Here is a 16,291-nt window from a genome sequence, read left to right as displayed (position 1 = left end):
AACCAACAAAACAAGACGTGCTGGCGGGGCTCTCAGCAGGAGGGGATTCATCGTGCACACGCAGGAGCACAACATCTACTTGCGCTCCAAAACACAACACCGGACCCCAAATGTTTTCCTCAGCCTTGCTGCGCTTCCACGTCATCCTCCATCGTTTTTTTTTTTTCTACCGCTCCATCCTTTTAACTGCGGTGAGTCCTCCTCGTTACTATTCGAGACGCGGTAGATTGTAGCAGCAGCTCGAAACAGTCAAGTGAAGTCAAAGCAGACTATCACCCGCCATGAGGCTCGGACTCGCTTCTCTGCTGTGTGTCCTCAACTTGTTGCGGCTGTGCGAGTGCGCGCCTCCGACCTGCTACTCCAGAGCGCTCGGCCTCAGCAAAGAAGTGATGGTTCTGCTGGACAAGATCCACACATACCACCGCATGGTACGCGCCTTCACCTCTGTTGCATTGTCGCTTCCAGCGGTCAAAGACGAGCCCTCGACTGTTTTGTGTGTTCTAACGAGTGTTGGTTGCATTGGCAGAAACCCTGCGCTGAGATCCTCCCCACCATCTTCCTCGATGTGCATGTAAGTTTAACACAGAGCAGTGCCGAGTCTGTGGGGGGGTAGAAAACTTGCACTCATCCTTTCTACTTATATTTTCCGCCAATCATCTGTGTCATTATTTGAAATATGTGTGATGCCGAAATGAACAAATGAGCTCGATGAATGCAAAATTGCGAATCTATTTGTGAAATTTATGTGACAAATTGGATGTACTGCACTCTACAGAGTCCTGGAGCGGCCATGGAGAGGAGAACAAAGAGGAAAACAGGATTTTGAGGCCACAGGACAAACTGAATCATTTCTTCTCAAGTCCATTTAGTTAATTGGTGGCCTTAAGAGAACACTTTTTCCATGGATTTGGCGTATTTGTAGCCACAAAATATAACTTGTTCTCACAATTTGGGGAAACAAAGTAGTTCCCGCAAAATAACAAATTTGAGGCAACATTTGTCTATTATATGTTGAAACTGCTGAAAATGTTAAACTGAGGGAACAAGGTTTATGTTGTGGACATGAATTAATTACCTTTAGCCACAGTGTTTTGTTTTTTTTTCCTCTCTGCATGAACTTTGCAGGTTATTATCATCTGCATGTTTAGGCAAAAGAAAAAAGCACCTTAAATCATGAGCATATACCTGAGCTCGCCTCTGTAGTGTCAGAGAAGAGTTCCCTAGAGGGTGAATACTTTAAAAAGTTGTGTCTCTCCAGAACTCGTGCGTCACAACTAAGCTGCGTGACTTCCTGTACGTGGTGCTGAACCATCCCAACCAGTACTGCAGAGAACGTCCCAGAATGGTCCTGCTGAAGCGTAAAATCCAGAACTTGTACACCATCATCACAAGAATTTGCTACAGAGTAAGCGCATCTCAAACATCTGCAATGTGTGTGTGTGTGTGTGTGTGTGTGTGTGTGTGTGTGTGTGTAGCTTAAGGACTTGTTTTCAAGCTTCATGGTGGCGTGACCGCATGTCCTTTTGTTGCTTTGGCAGGACCTAGTGTTTTTCACAGACGACTGCGAGGCCATTGATACTGGACACAGCAGCCCCCACTATGCAGAGGACAGACTCCAACTGCTGCAAGAGGAGAGATAAGCGACACGCTAGATGACACATGTTCATGTAACATGCGTAACAACACACACAAGAAGGAAAATCCTGTATGCACCATAAACACCAGGCTTCGCAACCAAATAGATGCATCGTATGGTTTCAGCGACACACTCAGCGCCGCCTCACGTCCTATGTAGTTGGTCTGTGTTAGCTGCAGTCTCATGTTAGTGGACATGTGTGGTTACATTCCAGCAAGTAGTGCAGAACTTTCCACAGGAAATTTGCTGAATGCCAACCATGCCGATGAAAACCTTGTAATAATAAACCAATAAGAAATGCTTGTGAGTCGGGCTTAACGGCTGCTTGCTTACCAGGGCTGATCAAAGGTTTGTGTGTCATTAAGAGAAACCGGTGTGTTGCCATAACCTTTGCTCTGACTAATATGTCTTGAAGGAGCACTATACAACATTCTGTAAAACGTAGAACATGCTGTTATATAAGAAATGTCACTGCTGGCACTGTGTTTTGTTTTGGACCAAAGAAGTGCTGCTGCTTGTACTGAAGCCAACACTTTAATGTTTCCATGGCTTATAAATAGTTGCACGGTCATCACCGTTTTAAAAACATCCCTGTTTTCTCAAGTATCATCTTCTGCCTGTTTTTAGATTTACTTCCTGACAATATGTGTTTTTTGTTTTTTTGTAATAAACCTTCCCTCTGTGTACCTTTTTAATGTTTCTCTTGATTTATTTTCCAAATGGAAACCAAACACGACCGTTGCTTCTGGGAAACACACACACGCCAGGGAGGCAAAACTAGTCATTTGTATGCCCTTTTATTTACTTCAGTGATGCAGTTTCACTGCTGTTGATCCATAATCATGTTTGACACTCCTTGATAGAAGAAAATACAGCTTTATTTTGAGTAACCGTTGTTTGAATCATATCCATTTTCACTGTAAAGCAAACTAAACATGGCTGTGTCCTCATTGTGTGACTGATCAGCTGTGAGTGAGCAGCATGGAAGCTTCACTCCTAAGTCCCCCTGATGGTCTGGATGAAAACACGAGCTGGAATATGAACTCACGTGGTAACGCAGCTTCCTGGACTAATCTTCCCACTATTGAGCATCCAGTGTTTGGTTTTATGAGCCATCAGCTAACAGGAAACAATCTTTCTCTGGGATTTAATTTATGGCTTCTGCTGCCGTCTGCTGGCAGGACTGTGTTTACTACATGTGAGAAAGTGGTTATGTCGAACACGCCTTGTGGCTTGAGTTGAAAAATCTGTGTTCATTTATTTGTTGTTGTTTTTCTGAACCAATGAGGAACAATTTCCAGATATCAGGTTGGGACATTTTTATGGGACATGCGTTGCGTCTCCTCATCATGAAATCTGATTTGAAATAAATGGGTCTTAATTATAAAAGGCTTCTTCACACTAGGAGACATTTCTTTTAGTCTTCTGTCTGAGTAACGTCTTGCTCCTGGAATCTATTTTTGAATCTTTTGAAGGGCAAATCCATCTTATTTGATAAAATAAACAGACGTGTGGAGACCATCCTGGGCACAGGGCCCATCAGTGTGTGTGTGTGTTGACTTAAGCTTGGTTTAATGCTTCAATGTTGCGGCGACGGCGTAGACCCTACGCTGTCACTGAGCATTTGAAGTTCTGCGTCGAGGGAATGCGTTGCTCTGCAATTCACCACCAAGCCACTAGGGGGGTGTGGCTGTGTCTTTGTATAGTTTCGGGGGCTCTTGTCGAATTCCAAAACAAAACTATTTACAAGAGAAAGTCCAGTGCTTCCATGAATCAAACTGTAAACTTTGAACATGACAAACATGACTTCTTGTGGCCATTTTCTTCTGGAGACGCATTCGTGACATCATATTTGTCACTGAGGTTTTTCCACCTCTTCATGCATTTGGCAACCTTCTCTTGAGTGGACCAATCACAGTCCTTGACCTTCACGTCACGACGCGATGCGTAGTCAGGATTTTTTGGAGGTGCACGTCAGGTGTAGGGTCTGTGTAGGGGTCTGCATCGACGGCGTAGGTACGGCGTGGCCGGCTTAATACTGAACACTTGTCCTAAAATATGGAATTTTAGACAACCTTTTAACTATCAGCTGTCGAGGCTGACAATGGTATAAAAGATGTTAACACTTGAATTCATGAGGCGTACCTGAACGCAACATTATCACTTTTCTTGAAATGGTTCCTACAGTTTGAGATGGAAGGTTTGTTGGCGGGATTTTGCGCTTTAGCCACAAATTAAAGAGCTTCTGTGTTACTCTGAGACCATGGAGATGCAGGTAATCAATGGGGAACATACAAAACCATCTTAACTACCCTAGCTAAAGGACATTTATCGCACAATGAACATGCATTATATGCCTTAGTTTGCTTGATGAAAACTTAAGCTAGAACATCACAACTAAAAGGAGAAATCACTTTATATTATTTGCCATCATGAATTATGTTACCAGCGATTACATTCATAAAGTCTCTGACAAATTTTTGGAGGTACTCAAGACTTTTGGGTTTGTTGAAACCACAAAAATACCATCAACACATACAGACTTAGTGCAATCACAAGTTAGACATCCAGGCATGGGCCAAAATCTCAGTTGAGAGCTTTTGAATGAAAGGACAAACCATCCATATTGAACTCTAATATAAGTGTTGGAATAAAACCCCTCCAGCAGCGGACACCATGCACGGAGCGGGGGACTCAATCAGAGGGCTTTCAGCACGGCATTCCACAACACATTTTTCTGTGTACAAGATTCTGCCTGTGGTCTCAGAATTTTGGGATCTAAGAATTGTGTGATCTCAGAATTGTGGGATCTAAGAAGTCTATGATCTCCAAATGACACATCAAGAGAAACCAAGTTCACTGGCTACTGTGTGTACATATATGAGAACACTCAGCGTGAACATGATGGGTTTTTGGACTGAGCCACAACGGACATGAGGTATGACTGCTGATAGTTTGGCTGTGATTATGGTTTGATCGTTGACTGCGGTGTTGGATTGTCTGCTGTTATAGGTTGCCTTGAGTCAAATTGGTCTTGGTTTATGTGTTGTCTTGGTTGAGCTGCAGTCATGATCTCATGGCGGTCTTGGTTTCAGTGTGGTCTTGGTTTGACAGCAGTCATGATCTGATGGTGGTCTTGGTTTCAGTGTGGTCTTGGTTTGGCTGCAGTCATGATCTGATGATGGTCTTGGTTTCAGTGTGGTCTTGGTTTGGCTGCAGTCATGATCTGTTGTTGGTCTTGGTTTCAGTGTGGTCTTAATTTGTTTACAGTCATGATCTGTTGGTGGTCTTGGTTGTTGTGTGGTCTTGGTTTGGCTGCAGTCATCATCTGATGGTGGTCTTGGTTTTTGTGTGGTCTTGGTTGGACTGCAGTCATGATCTCATGGCGGTCTTGGTTTCAGTGTGGTCTTGGTTTGACAGCAGTCATGATCTGATGGTGGTCTTGGTTTCAGTGTGGTCTTGGTTTGGCTGCAGTCATGATCTGATGATGGTCTTGGTTTCAGTGTGGTCTTGGTTTGGCTGCAGTCATGATCTGTTGTTGGTCTTGGTTTCAGTGTGGTCTTAATTTGTTTACAGTCATGATCTGTTGGTGGTCTTGGTTGTTGTGTGGTCTTGGTTTGGCTGCAGTCATCATCTGATGGTGGTCTTGGTTTTTGTGTGGTCTTGGTTGGACTGCAGTCATGATCTCATGGCGGTCTTGGTTTTAGTGTAGTCTTGGTTTGACAGCAGTCATGATCTGATGGTGGTCTTGGTTTCAGTGTGGTCTTGGTTTGGCTGCAGTCATGATCTGATGGTGGTCTTGGTTTGAGTGTGGTCTTGGTTTGGCTGCAGTCATGATCTGATGGTGGTCTTGGTTTCAGTGTGGTCTTAATTTGTTTACAGTCATGATCTGTTGGTGGTCTTGGTTTGGCTGCAGTCATCATCTGATGGTGGTCTTGGTTTTTGTGTGGTCTTGGTTTGGCTGCATTGATGATCAGATACATACATACACAAAAATAATATAAAGTAGAAGAAGGCGGCACACTGGTGCAGTGGTTAGCACTGTCGCCCAACAAGAGGAAGGTTCCAGGTTGGAATCCAGGCTCCAGCACAGGATCTTTCTGTATGAGTCTCCATGTTCTCCCTGTTCCTGTGTGGGTTCTCTCCAGGCACTCCGGCTTCCTCCCACAGTCCAAAGACATCAAGAGGGAACGAGGCTGATTGACACTCTACATTGACCCTAGGTGTGGCTGTGAGAATCAATCAGCCTCGTCCCCTCTTGATGTCTTTGGACTGTGGGAGGAAGCCAGAGAACCTGGAGAGAACCCACGCAGGGACAGGGAGAACATGGAGACTCCACACAGAAAGATCCTGTGCTGGAGCCGGGACTCAAACCTGGATCCTTCTTGCTGTGAGGCAACAGTGACAACCACTGCACCACTGTGCTGCCATCAATAAACATGTTAAAACTAAATCTAAATGTTTAAAAACTAAATGTTCAAAAATAAAATAAATCTAAAATTAATATAAATAAAAATAGGATGAAATAAAAGAATATAAATTTGTAAAATATCATGTTAAATAAACACTTGTCAGTTGACATGGTCAATCTAAATCTAAATGTCCACTAAAAAGTTAAAAATTAAAATAAAACTAATATTAAAATAAATATTAATTGGATAAAGTAAAACAATAGAAATTTTTAAAAATATGACGTTAAAAACTAAACTAAAATAAAAAATTATAAAATTAAACATAGGATAATTTTATAAAAAACAAAAATATAATCAAATAATTAAAACAATATAAAATAGAATTAAAAGTAAACAATGAATCTAAAATCTAAAAATCAATTTAAATGGTAAATTTAAATCCAAATAAAATGCATGCTAACACACAAACATAATAATCGAATAATACGGAATAAATAAAAAGATTAAAATAACATTTACAAAATTTAAAATCCAAAAAAATAAATTTTAACAGGGAAAACAACATATAAACAAACAATTTAAATAATATGAAAACAGGTTAAAACTTCTATTTTAAACCTTAATAGATAATTTAAATCTAAAAGTTACTTTAAATGCTAAATCTAAACAATAACAACATGCATGTCAATCAGCATGTTAGATATCAACTTAATGTTCAAAAATGAAATAACACTTAATACTTGAATAAATAAAAAAGAATAAAATAAAAATGTTAACTTGTAAAATGTAATTTAAAACCCTAACATAATAATGATGGAAAAAAAATCACCTTAATAACAGATTGCAATAACATAAATATAAATATAATAAAACTTAACCTTGAAATTTATGTCGAGATATAAAGTTAGAGGTAAAACCAAATGTAATAATGAAATTAAATATACGATTAACTCAAAGAAAATAAAACATATAATCCAATAATTAAAGTAATATAGAAAAGAAAAACTTACATATTTTATCCAAAGAGTAAATCTAAATCATAGTTAATTTAAATGCTTAATCTAAATGCTAAAAACATGCCTGTCAATAGACAATTTCAATCTAAATCTAAATGTGTGTCCATGTAATGACAAAAAATATTATCATACCAATATTTAAAAAAGGAAAAAAATATAAATATTTAATTATATAATACATATTTAAAAAAAATATGACATAAAACTTAATTTAACATCTGAATATCAAATCTAATTCTATTGTGGACTTGGGTTTAGTGTGGTCTTGGTTTTTGTGTGGTCTTGGTTTGGCTGAAGTCATGATCTGATGGTGGTCTTGGTTTAAGTGGTGTCTTGGTTTTTGTGTGGTCTTGGTTTGGCTGCATTGATGATCAGATAGTGGTCTTGGTTTCAGTGTGGTCTTGGTTTAAGCGTGGTCTTGGACTTTGTGTGGTCTTGGTTGGACTGCAGTCATGATCCGATGGTGGTCTTGGTTTGAAAGTGGTCTTGGTTTTTGTGTGGTCTTGGTTTGGCTGCATTGATGATCAGATACTGGTCTTGGTTTCAGTGCGGTCTTGGTTTAAGCGTGGTCTTGGTTTTTGTGTGGTCTTGGTTGGACTGCAGTCATGATCTGATGGTGGTCTTGGTTTCAAAGTGGTCTTGGTTTTAAGTGGTCTTGGTGTGGTTGCACTCATGATTAGATGGTGGTCTTGGTTGTGTGGTCTTGGCGTGGCTGCAGTTATGATCCGACGGTGGTCCTGGTTTCAGTGTGGTCTTGGTTTGGCTGCAGTCATGATCTGATGGTACTCTTTGTTTTTGTGTGGTCTTGGTTTGGCTGCAGTCATGATCTGATGGTGGTCTTGGCTTCAGTGTGGTCTTGGTTTGGCTGCAGTCATGATCTGATGGTGGTCTTGGTTTCACTGGGGTCTTGGTTTGGCTGCAGTCATGAGCTGATGGTGGTCTTGGTTTCAGTGTGGTCTTGGTTTGGCTGCAGTCATGATCTGATGGTGGTCCTGGTTTCAGTGTGGTCTTGGTTTGGCTGCAGTCATGATCTGTTGGTGGTCTTGGTTTCAGTGCGGTCTTGGTTTTTGTGTGGTCTTGGTTTGGCTGCATTGATGATCAGGTAGGGGTCTTGGTTTTTGTGTGGTCTTGGTCTGGCTGCAGTCATGATCTGATGGCGGTCTTGGTTTCATTGTGGTCTTGTTTTAGTGTGGCCATGATTTGACTTCCTTGGTAGTTTGATTTTGTTTATGGTTTGTATTTTGGAGACAGAAGGAACTTTAATGGCTAAATGTGAGATCTAAATCTAAAAGCTGAATGTAAAAAGTTGATCAAATTAGATGTTAATTTACACGTAAATGTAATCTTAAAAATCTTTTTACAATAATGAAATAAACAGAGAATAAAAAAAAACATAATAAGATACAATAGAATGACTAAAATAAGATAAAAATGGATAAAAAAAACAACATAAACATAGGCATATTTAACAGAAAACATAACATATAATAAAATAATTAAAATAATATAAAGTAGAAGAAGGCGGCACACTGGTGCAGTGGTTAGCACTGTCGCCCAACAAGAGGAAGGTTCCAGGTTGGAATCCAGGCTCCAGCACAGGATCTTTCTGTATCAGTCTCCATGTTCTCCCTGCTCCTGTGTGGGTTCTCTCCAGGCACTCCGGCTTCCTCCCACAGTCCAAAGACATCAAGAGGGGACGAGGCTGATTGATTCTCACAGCCACACCTAGGGTCAATGTAGAGTGTCAATCAGCCTCGTTCCCTCTTGATGTCTTTGGACTGTGGGAGGAAGCCAGAGAACCTGGAGAGAACCCACGCAGGGACAGGGAGAACATGGAGACTCCACACAGAAAGATCCTGTGCTGGAGCCGGGACTCAAACCTGGATCCTTCTTGCTGTGAGGCAACAGTGACAACCACTGCACCACTGTGCTGCCATCAATAAACATGTTAAAACTAAATCTAAATGTTTAAAAACTAAATGTTCAAAAATAAAACAAATCTAAAATTAATATAAATAAAAATAGGATGAAAAAAAAGAATATAAATTTGTAAAATATCATGTTAAATAAACACTTGTCAGTTGACATGGTCAATCTAAATCTAAATGTCCACTAAAAAGTTAAAAATTAAAATAAAACTAATATTAAAATAAATATTAATTGGATAAAGTAAAACAATAGAAATTTTTAAAAATATGACGTTAAAAACTAAACTAAAATAAAAAATTATAAAATTAAACATAGGATAATTTTATAAAAAACAAAAATATAATCAAATAATTAAAACAATATAAAATAGAATTAAAAGTAAACAATGAATCTAAAATCTAAAAATCAATTTAAATGGTAAATTTAAATCCAAATAAAATGCATGCTAACACACAAACATAATAATCGAATAATACGGAATAAATAAAAAGATTAAAATAACATTTACAAAATTTAAAATCCAAAAAAAAACATTTTAACAGGGAAAACAACATATAAACAAACAATTTAAATAATATGAAAACAGGTTAAAACTTCTATTTTAAACCTTAATAGATAATTTAAATCTAAAAGTTACTTTAAATGCTAAATCTAAACAATAACAACATGCATGTCAATCAGCATGTTAGATATCAACTTAATGTTCAAAAATGAAATAACACTTAATACTTGAATAAATAAAAAAGAATAAAATAAAAATGTTAACTTGTAAAATGTAATTTAAAACCCTAACATAATAATGATGGAAAAAAAATCACCTTAATAACAGATTGCAATAACATAAATATAAATATAATAAAACTTAACCTTGAAATTTATGTCGAGATATAAAGTTAGAGGTAAAACCAAATGTAATAATGAAATTAAATATACGATTAACTCAAAGAAAATAAAACATATAATCCAATAATTAAAGTAATATAGAAAAGAAAAACTTACATATTTTATCCAAAGAGTAAATCTAAATCATAGTTAATTTAAATGCTTAATCTAAATGCTAAAAACATGCCTGTCAATAGACAATTTCAATCTAAATCTAAATGTGTGTCCATGTAATGACAAAAAATATTATCATACCAATATTTAAAAAAGGAAAAAAATATAAATATTTAATTATATAATACATATTTAAAAAAAATATGACATAAAACTTAATTTAACATCTGAATATCAAATCTAATTCTATTGTGGACTTGGGTTTAGTGTGGTCTTGGTTTTTGTGTGGTCTTGGTTTGGCTGAAGTCATGATCTGATGGTGGTCTTGGTTTAAGTGGTGTCTTGGTTTTTGTGTGGTCTTGGTTTGGCTGCATTGATGATCAGATAGTGGTCTTGGTTTCAGTGTGGTCTTGGTTTAAGCGTGGTCTTGGACTTTGTGTGGTCTTGGTTGGACTGCAGTCATGATCCGATGGTGGTCTTGGTTTGAAAGTGGTCTTGGTTTTTGTGTGGTCTTGGTTTGGCTGCATTGATGATCAGATACTGGTCTTGGTTTCAGTGCGGTCTTGGTTTAAGCGTGGTCTTGGTTTTTGTGTGGTCTTGGTTGGACTGCAGTCATGATCTGATGGTGGTCTTGGTTTCAAAGTGGTCTTGGTTTTAAGTGGTCTTGGTGTGGTTGCACTCATGATTAGATGGTGGTCTTGGTTGTGTGGTCTTGGCGTGGCTGCAGTTATGATCCGACGGTGGTCCTGGTTTCAGTGTGGTCTTGGTTTGGCTGCAGTCATGATCTGATGGTACTCTTTGTTTTTGTGTGGTCTTGGTTTGGCTGCAGTCATGATCTGATGGTGGTCTTGGCTTCAGTGTGGTCTTGGTTTGGCTGCAGTCATGATCTGATGGTGGTCTTGGTTTCACTGGGGTCTTGGTTTGGCTGCAGTCATGAGCTGATGGTGGTCTTGGTTTCAGTGTGGTCTTGGTTTGGCTGCAGTCATGATCTGATGGTGGTCCTGGTTTCAGTGTGGTCTTGGTTTGGCTGCAGTCATGATCTGTTGGTGGTCTTGGTTTCAGTGCGGTCTTGGTTTTTGTGTGGTCTTGGTTTGGCTGCATTGATGATCAGGTAGGGGTCTTGGTTTTTGTGTGGTCTTGGTCTGGCTGCAGTCATGATCTGATGGCGGTCTTGGTTTCATTGTGGTCTTGTTTTAGTGTGGCCATGATTTGACTTCCTTGGTAGTTTGATTTTGTTTATGGTTTGTATTTTGGAGACAGAAGGAACTTTAATGGCTAAATGTGAGATCTAAATCTAAAAGCTGAATGTAAAAAGTTGATCAAATTAGATGTTAATTTACACGTAAATGTAATCTTAAAAATCTTTTTACAATAATGAAATAAACAGAGAATAAAAAAAAACATAATAAGATACAATAGAATGACTAAAATAAGATAAAAATGGATAAAAAAAACAACATAAACATAGGCATATTTAACAGAAAACATAACATATAATAAAATAATTAAAATAATATAAAGTAGAAGAAGGCGGCACACTGGTGCAGTGGTTAGCACTGTCGCCCAACAAGAGGAAGGTTCCAGGTTGGAATCCAGGCTCCAGCACAGGATCTTTCTGTATCAGTCTCCATGTTCTCCCTGCTCCTGTGTGGGTTCTCTCCAGGCACTCCGGCTTCCTCCCACAGTCCAAAGACATCAAGAGGGGACGAGGCTGATTGATTCTCACAGCCACACCTAGGGTCAATGTAGAGTGTCAATCAGCCTCGTTCCCTCTTGATGTCTTTGGACTGTGGGAGGAAGCCAGAGAACCTGGAGAGAACCCACGCAGGGACAGGGAGAACATGGAGACTCCACACAGAAAGATCCTGTGCTGGAGCCGGGACTCAAACCTGGATCCTTCTTGCTGTGAGGCAACAGTGACAACCACTGCACCACTGTGCTGCCATCAATAAACATGTTAAAACTAAATCTAAATGTTTAAAAACTAAATGTTCAAAAATAAAACAAATCTAAAATTAATATAAATAAAAATAGGATGAAAAAAAAGAATATAAATTTGTAAAATATCATGTTAAATAAACACTTGTCAGTTGACATGGTCAATCTAAATCTAAATGTCCACTAAAAAGTTAAAAATTAAAATAAAACTAATATTAAAATAAATATTAATTGGATAAAGTAAAACAATAGAAATTTTTAAAAATATGACGTTAAAAACTAAACTAAAATAAAAAATTATAAAATTAAACATAGGATAATTTTATAAAAAACAAAAATATAATCAAATAATTAAAACAATATAAAATAGAATTAAAAGTAAACAATGAATCTAAAATCTAAAAATCAATTTAAATGGTAAATTTAAATCCAAATAAAATGCATGCTAACACACAAACATAATAATCGAATAATACGGAATAAATAAAAAGATTAAAATAACATTTACAAAATTTAAAATCCAAAAAAAAACATTTTAACAGGGAAAACAACATATAAACAAACAATTTAAATAATATGAAAACAGGTTAAAACTTCTATTTTAAACCTTAATAGATAATTTAAATCTAAAAGTTACTTTAAATGCTAAATCTAAACAATAACAACATGCATGTCAATCAGCATGTTAGATATCAACTTAATGTTCAAAAATGAAATAACACTTAATACTTGAATAAATAAAAAAGAATAAAATAAAAATGTTAACTTGTAAAATGTAATTTAAAACCCTAACATAATAATGATGGAAAAAAAATCACCTTAATAACAGATTGCAATAACATAAATATAAATATAATAAAACTTAACCTTGAAATTTATGTCGAGATATAAAGTTAGAGGTAAAACCAAATGTAATAATGAAATTAAATATACGATTAACTCAAAGAAAATAAAACATATAATCCAATAATTAAAGTAATATAGAAAAGAAAAACTTACATATTTTATCCAAAGAGTAAATCTAAATCATAGTTAATTTAAATGCTTAATCTAAATGCTAAAAACATGCCTGTCAATAGACAATTTCAATCTAAATCTAAATGTGTGTCCATGTAATGACAAAAAATATTATCATACCAATATTTAAAAAAGGAAAAAAATATAAATATTTAATTATATAATACATATTTAAAAAAAATATGACATAAAACTTAATTTAACATCTGAATATCAAATCTAATTCTATTGTGGACTTGGGTTTAGTGTGGTCTTGGTTTTTGTGTGGTCTTGGTTTGGCTGAAGTCATGATCTGATGGTGGTCTTGGTTTAAGTGGTGTCTTGGTTTTTGTGTGGTCTTGGTTTGGCTGCATTGATGATCAGATAGTGGTCTTGGTTTCAGTGTGGTCTTGGTTTAAGCGTGGTCTTGGACTTTGTGTGGTCTTGGTTGGACTGCAGTCATGATCCGATGGTGGTCTTGGTTTGAAAGTGGTCTTGGTTTTTGTGTGGTCTTGGTTTGGCTGCATTGATGATCAGATACTGGTCTTGGTTTCAGTGCGGTCTTGGTTTAAGCGTGGTCTTGGTTTTTGTGTGGTCTTGGTTGGACTGCAGTCATGATCTGATGGTGGTCTTGGTTTCAAAGTGGTCTTGGTTTTAAGTGGTCTTGGTGTGGTTGCACTCATGATTAGATGGTGGTCTTGGTTGTGTGGTCTTGGCGTGGCTGCAGTTATGATCCGACGGTGGTCCTGGTTTCAGTGTGGTCTTGGTTTGGCTGCAGTCATGATCTGATGGTACTCTTTGTTTTTGTGTGGTCTTGGTTTGGCTGCAGTCATGATCTGATGGTGGTCTTGGCTTCAGTGTGGTCTTGGTTTGGCTGCAGTCATGATCTGATGGTGGTCTTGGTTTCACTGGGGTCTTGGTTTGGCTGCAGTCATGAGCTGATGGTGGTCTTGGTTTCAGTGTGGTCTTGGTTTGGCTGCAGTCATGATCTGATGGTGGTCCTGGTTTCAGTGTGGTCTTGGTTTGGCTGCAGTCATGATCTGTTGGTGGTCTTGGTTTCAGTGCGGTCTTGGTTTTTGTGTGGTCTTGGTTTGGCTGCATTGATGATCAGGTAGGGGTCTTGGTTTTTGTGTGGTCTTGGTCTGGCTGCAGTCATGATCTGATGGCGGTCTTGGTTTCATTGTGGTCTTGTTTTAGTGTGGCCATGATTTGACTTCCTTGGTAGTTTGATTTTGTTTATGGTTTGTATTTTGGAGACAGAAGGAACTTTAATGGCTAAATGTGAGATCTAAATCTAAAAGCTGAATGTAAAAAGTTGATCAAATTAGATGTTAATTTACACGTAAATGTAATCTTAAAAATCTTTTTACAATAATGAAATAAACAGAGAATAAAAAAAAACATAATAAGATACAATAGAATGACTAAAATAAGATAAAAATGGATAAAAAAAACAACATAAACATAGGCATATTTAACAGAAAACATAACATATAATAAAATAATTAAAATAATATAAAGTAGAAGAAGGCGGCACACTGGTGCAGTGGTTAGCACTGTCGCCCAACAAGAGGAAGGTTCCAGGTTGGAATCCAGGCTCCAGCACAGGATCTTTCTGTATCAGTCTCCATGTTCTCCCTGCTCCTGTGTGGGTTCTCTCCAGGCACTCCGGCTTCCTCCCACAGTCCAAAGACATCAAGAGGGGACGAGGCTGATTGATTCTCACAGCCACACCTAGGGTCAATGTAGAGTGTCAATCAGCCTCGTTCCCTCTTGATGTCTTTGGACTGTGGGAGGAAGCCAGAGAACCTGGAGAGAACCCACGCAGGGACAGGGAGAACATGGAGACTCCACACAGAAAGATCCTGTGCTGGAGCCGGGACTCAAACCTGGATCCTTCTTGCTGTGAGGCAACAGTGACAACCACTGCACCACTGTGCTGCCATCAATAAACATGTTAAAACTAAATCTAAATGTTTAAAAACTAAATGTTCAAAAATAAAACAAATCTAAAATTAATATAAATAAAAATAGGATGAAAAAAAAGAATATAAATTTGTAAAATATCATGTTAAATAAACACTTGTCAGTTGACATGGTCAATCTAAATCTAAATGTCCACTAAAAAGTTAAAAATTAAAATAAAACTAATATTAAAATAAATATTAATTGGATAAAGTAAAACAATAGAAATTTTTAAAAATATGACGTTAAAAACTAAACTAAAATAAAAAATTATAAAATTAAACATAGGATAATTTTATAAAAAACAAAAATATAATCAAATAATTAAAACAATATAAAATAGAATTAAAAGTAAACAATGAATCTAAAATCTAAAAATCAATTTAAATGGTAAATTTAAATCCAAATAAAATGCATGCTAACACACAAACATAATAATCGAATAATACGGAATAAATAAAAAGATTAAAATAACATTTACAAAATTTAAAATCCAAAAAAAAACATTTTAACAGGGAAAACAACATATAAACAAACAATTTAAATAATATGAAAACAGGTTAAAACTTCTATTTTAAACCTTAATAGTTAATTTAAATCTAAAAGTTACTTTAAATGCTAAATCTAAACAATAAAAACATGCATGTCAATCAGCATGTTAGATATCAACTTAATGTTCAAAAATGAAATAACACTTAATACTTGAATAAATAAAAAAGAATAAAATAAAAATGTTAACTTGTAAAATGTAATTTAAAACCCTAACATAATAATGATGGAAAAAATCACCTTAATAACAGATTGCAATAACATAAATATAAATATAATAAAACTTAACCTTGAAATTTACGTCGAGATATAAAGTTAGCGGTAAAACCAAATGTAATAATGAAATTAAACATACGATTAACTCAAAAAAATTAAAACATATAATCCAATAATTAAAGTAATATAGAAAAGAAAAACTTACATATTTTATCCAAAGAGTAAATCTAAACCATAGTTAATTTAAATGCTCAATTTAAATGCTAAAAACATGCCTGTCAATAGACAATTTCAATCTAAATCTAAATGTGTGTCCATGTAATGACAAAAAATATTATCATACCAATATTAAAAAAAGGAAAAAAATATAAATATTTAATTATATAATACATATTTAAAAAAATATGACATAAAACTTAATTTAACATCTGAATATCAAATCTAATTCTATTGTGGACTTGGGTTTAGTGTGGTCTTGGTTTTTGTGTGGTCTTGGTTTGGCTGAAGTCATGATCTGATGGTGGTCTTGGTTTAAGTGGTGTCTTGGTTTTTGTGTGGTCTTGGTTTGGCTGCATTGATGATCAGATAGTGGTCTTGGTTTCAGTGTGGTCTTGGTTTAAGCGTGGTCTTGGACTTTG

At 36.5% G+C, this 16,291-nt stretch overlaps 1 protein-coding gene across 1 annotated transcript; it reads left to right on the top strand.

Annotated features, from left to right (window-relative positions):
* Positions 1–24: 24 nt before the first annotated feature.
* On the top strand, positions 25–2,325 carry cytl1 (cytokine like 1). Its single transcript, XM_086198823.1, has 4 exons — positions 25–428; positions 527–571; positions 1,259–1,405; positions 1,539–2,325. The coding sequence occupies exons 1-4, from the start codon at positions 282–284 to the stop codon at positions 1,638–1,640; spliced, it is 441 nt and encodes a 146-aa protein (XP_086054949.1). The 5' UTR covers positions 25–281; the 3' UTR covers positions 1,641–2,325.
* Positions 2,326–16,291: the final 13,966 nt, after the last annotated feature.

Source organism: Aulostomus chinensis, chromosome 3, assembly GCF_037954235.1.
Source record: "Aulostomus chinensis isolate RoL2024-O1b breed Wild chromosome 3, RoL_Achi_v1.0, whole genome shotgun sequence".
Lineage (NCBI taxonomy): Eukaryota > Metazoa > Chordata > Actinopteri > Syngnathiformes > Aulostomidae > Aulostomus > Aulostomus chinensis.
This window is presented reverse-complemented; position numbering and strand designations above follow the sequence as displayed.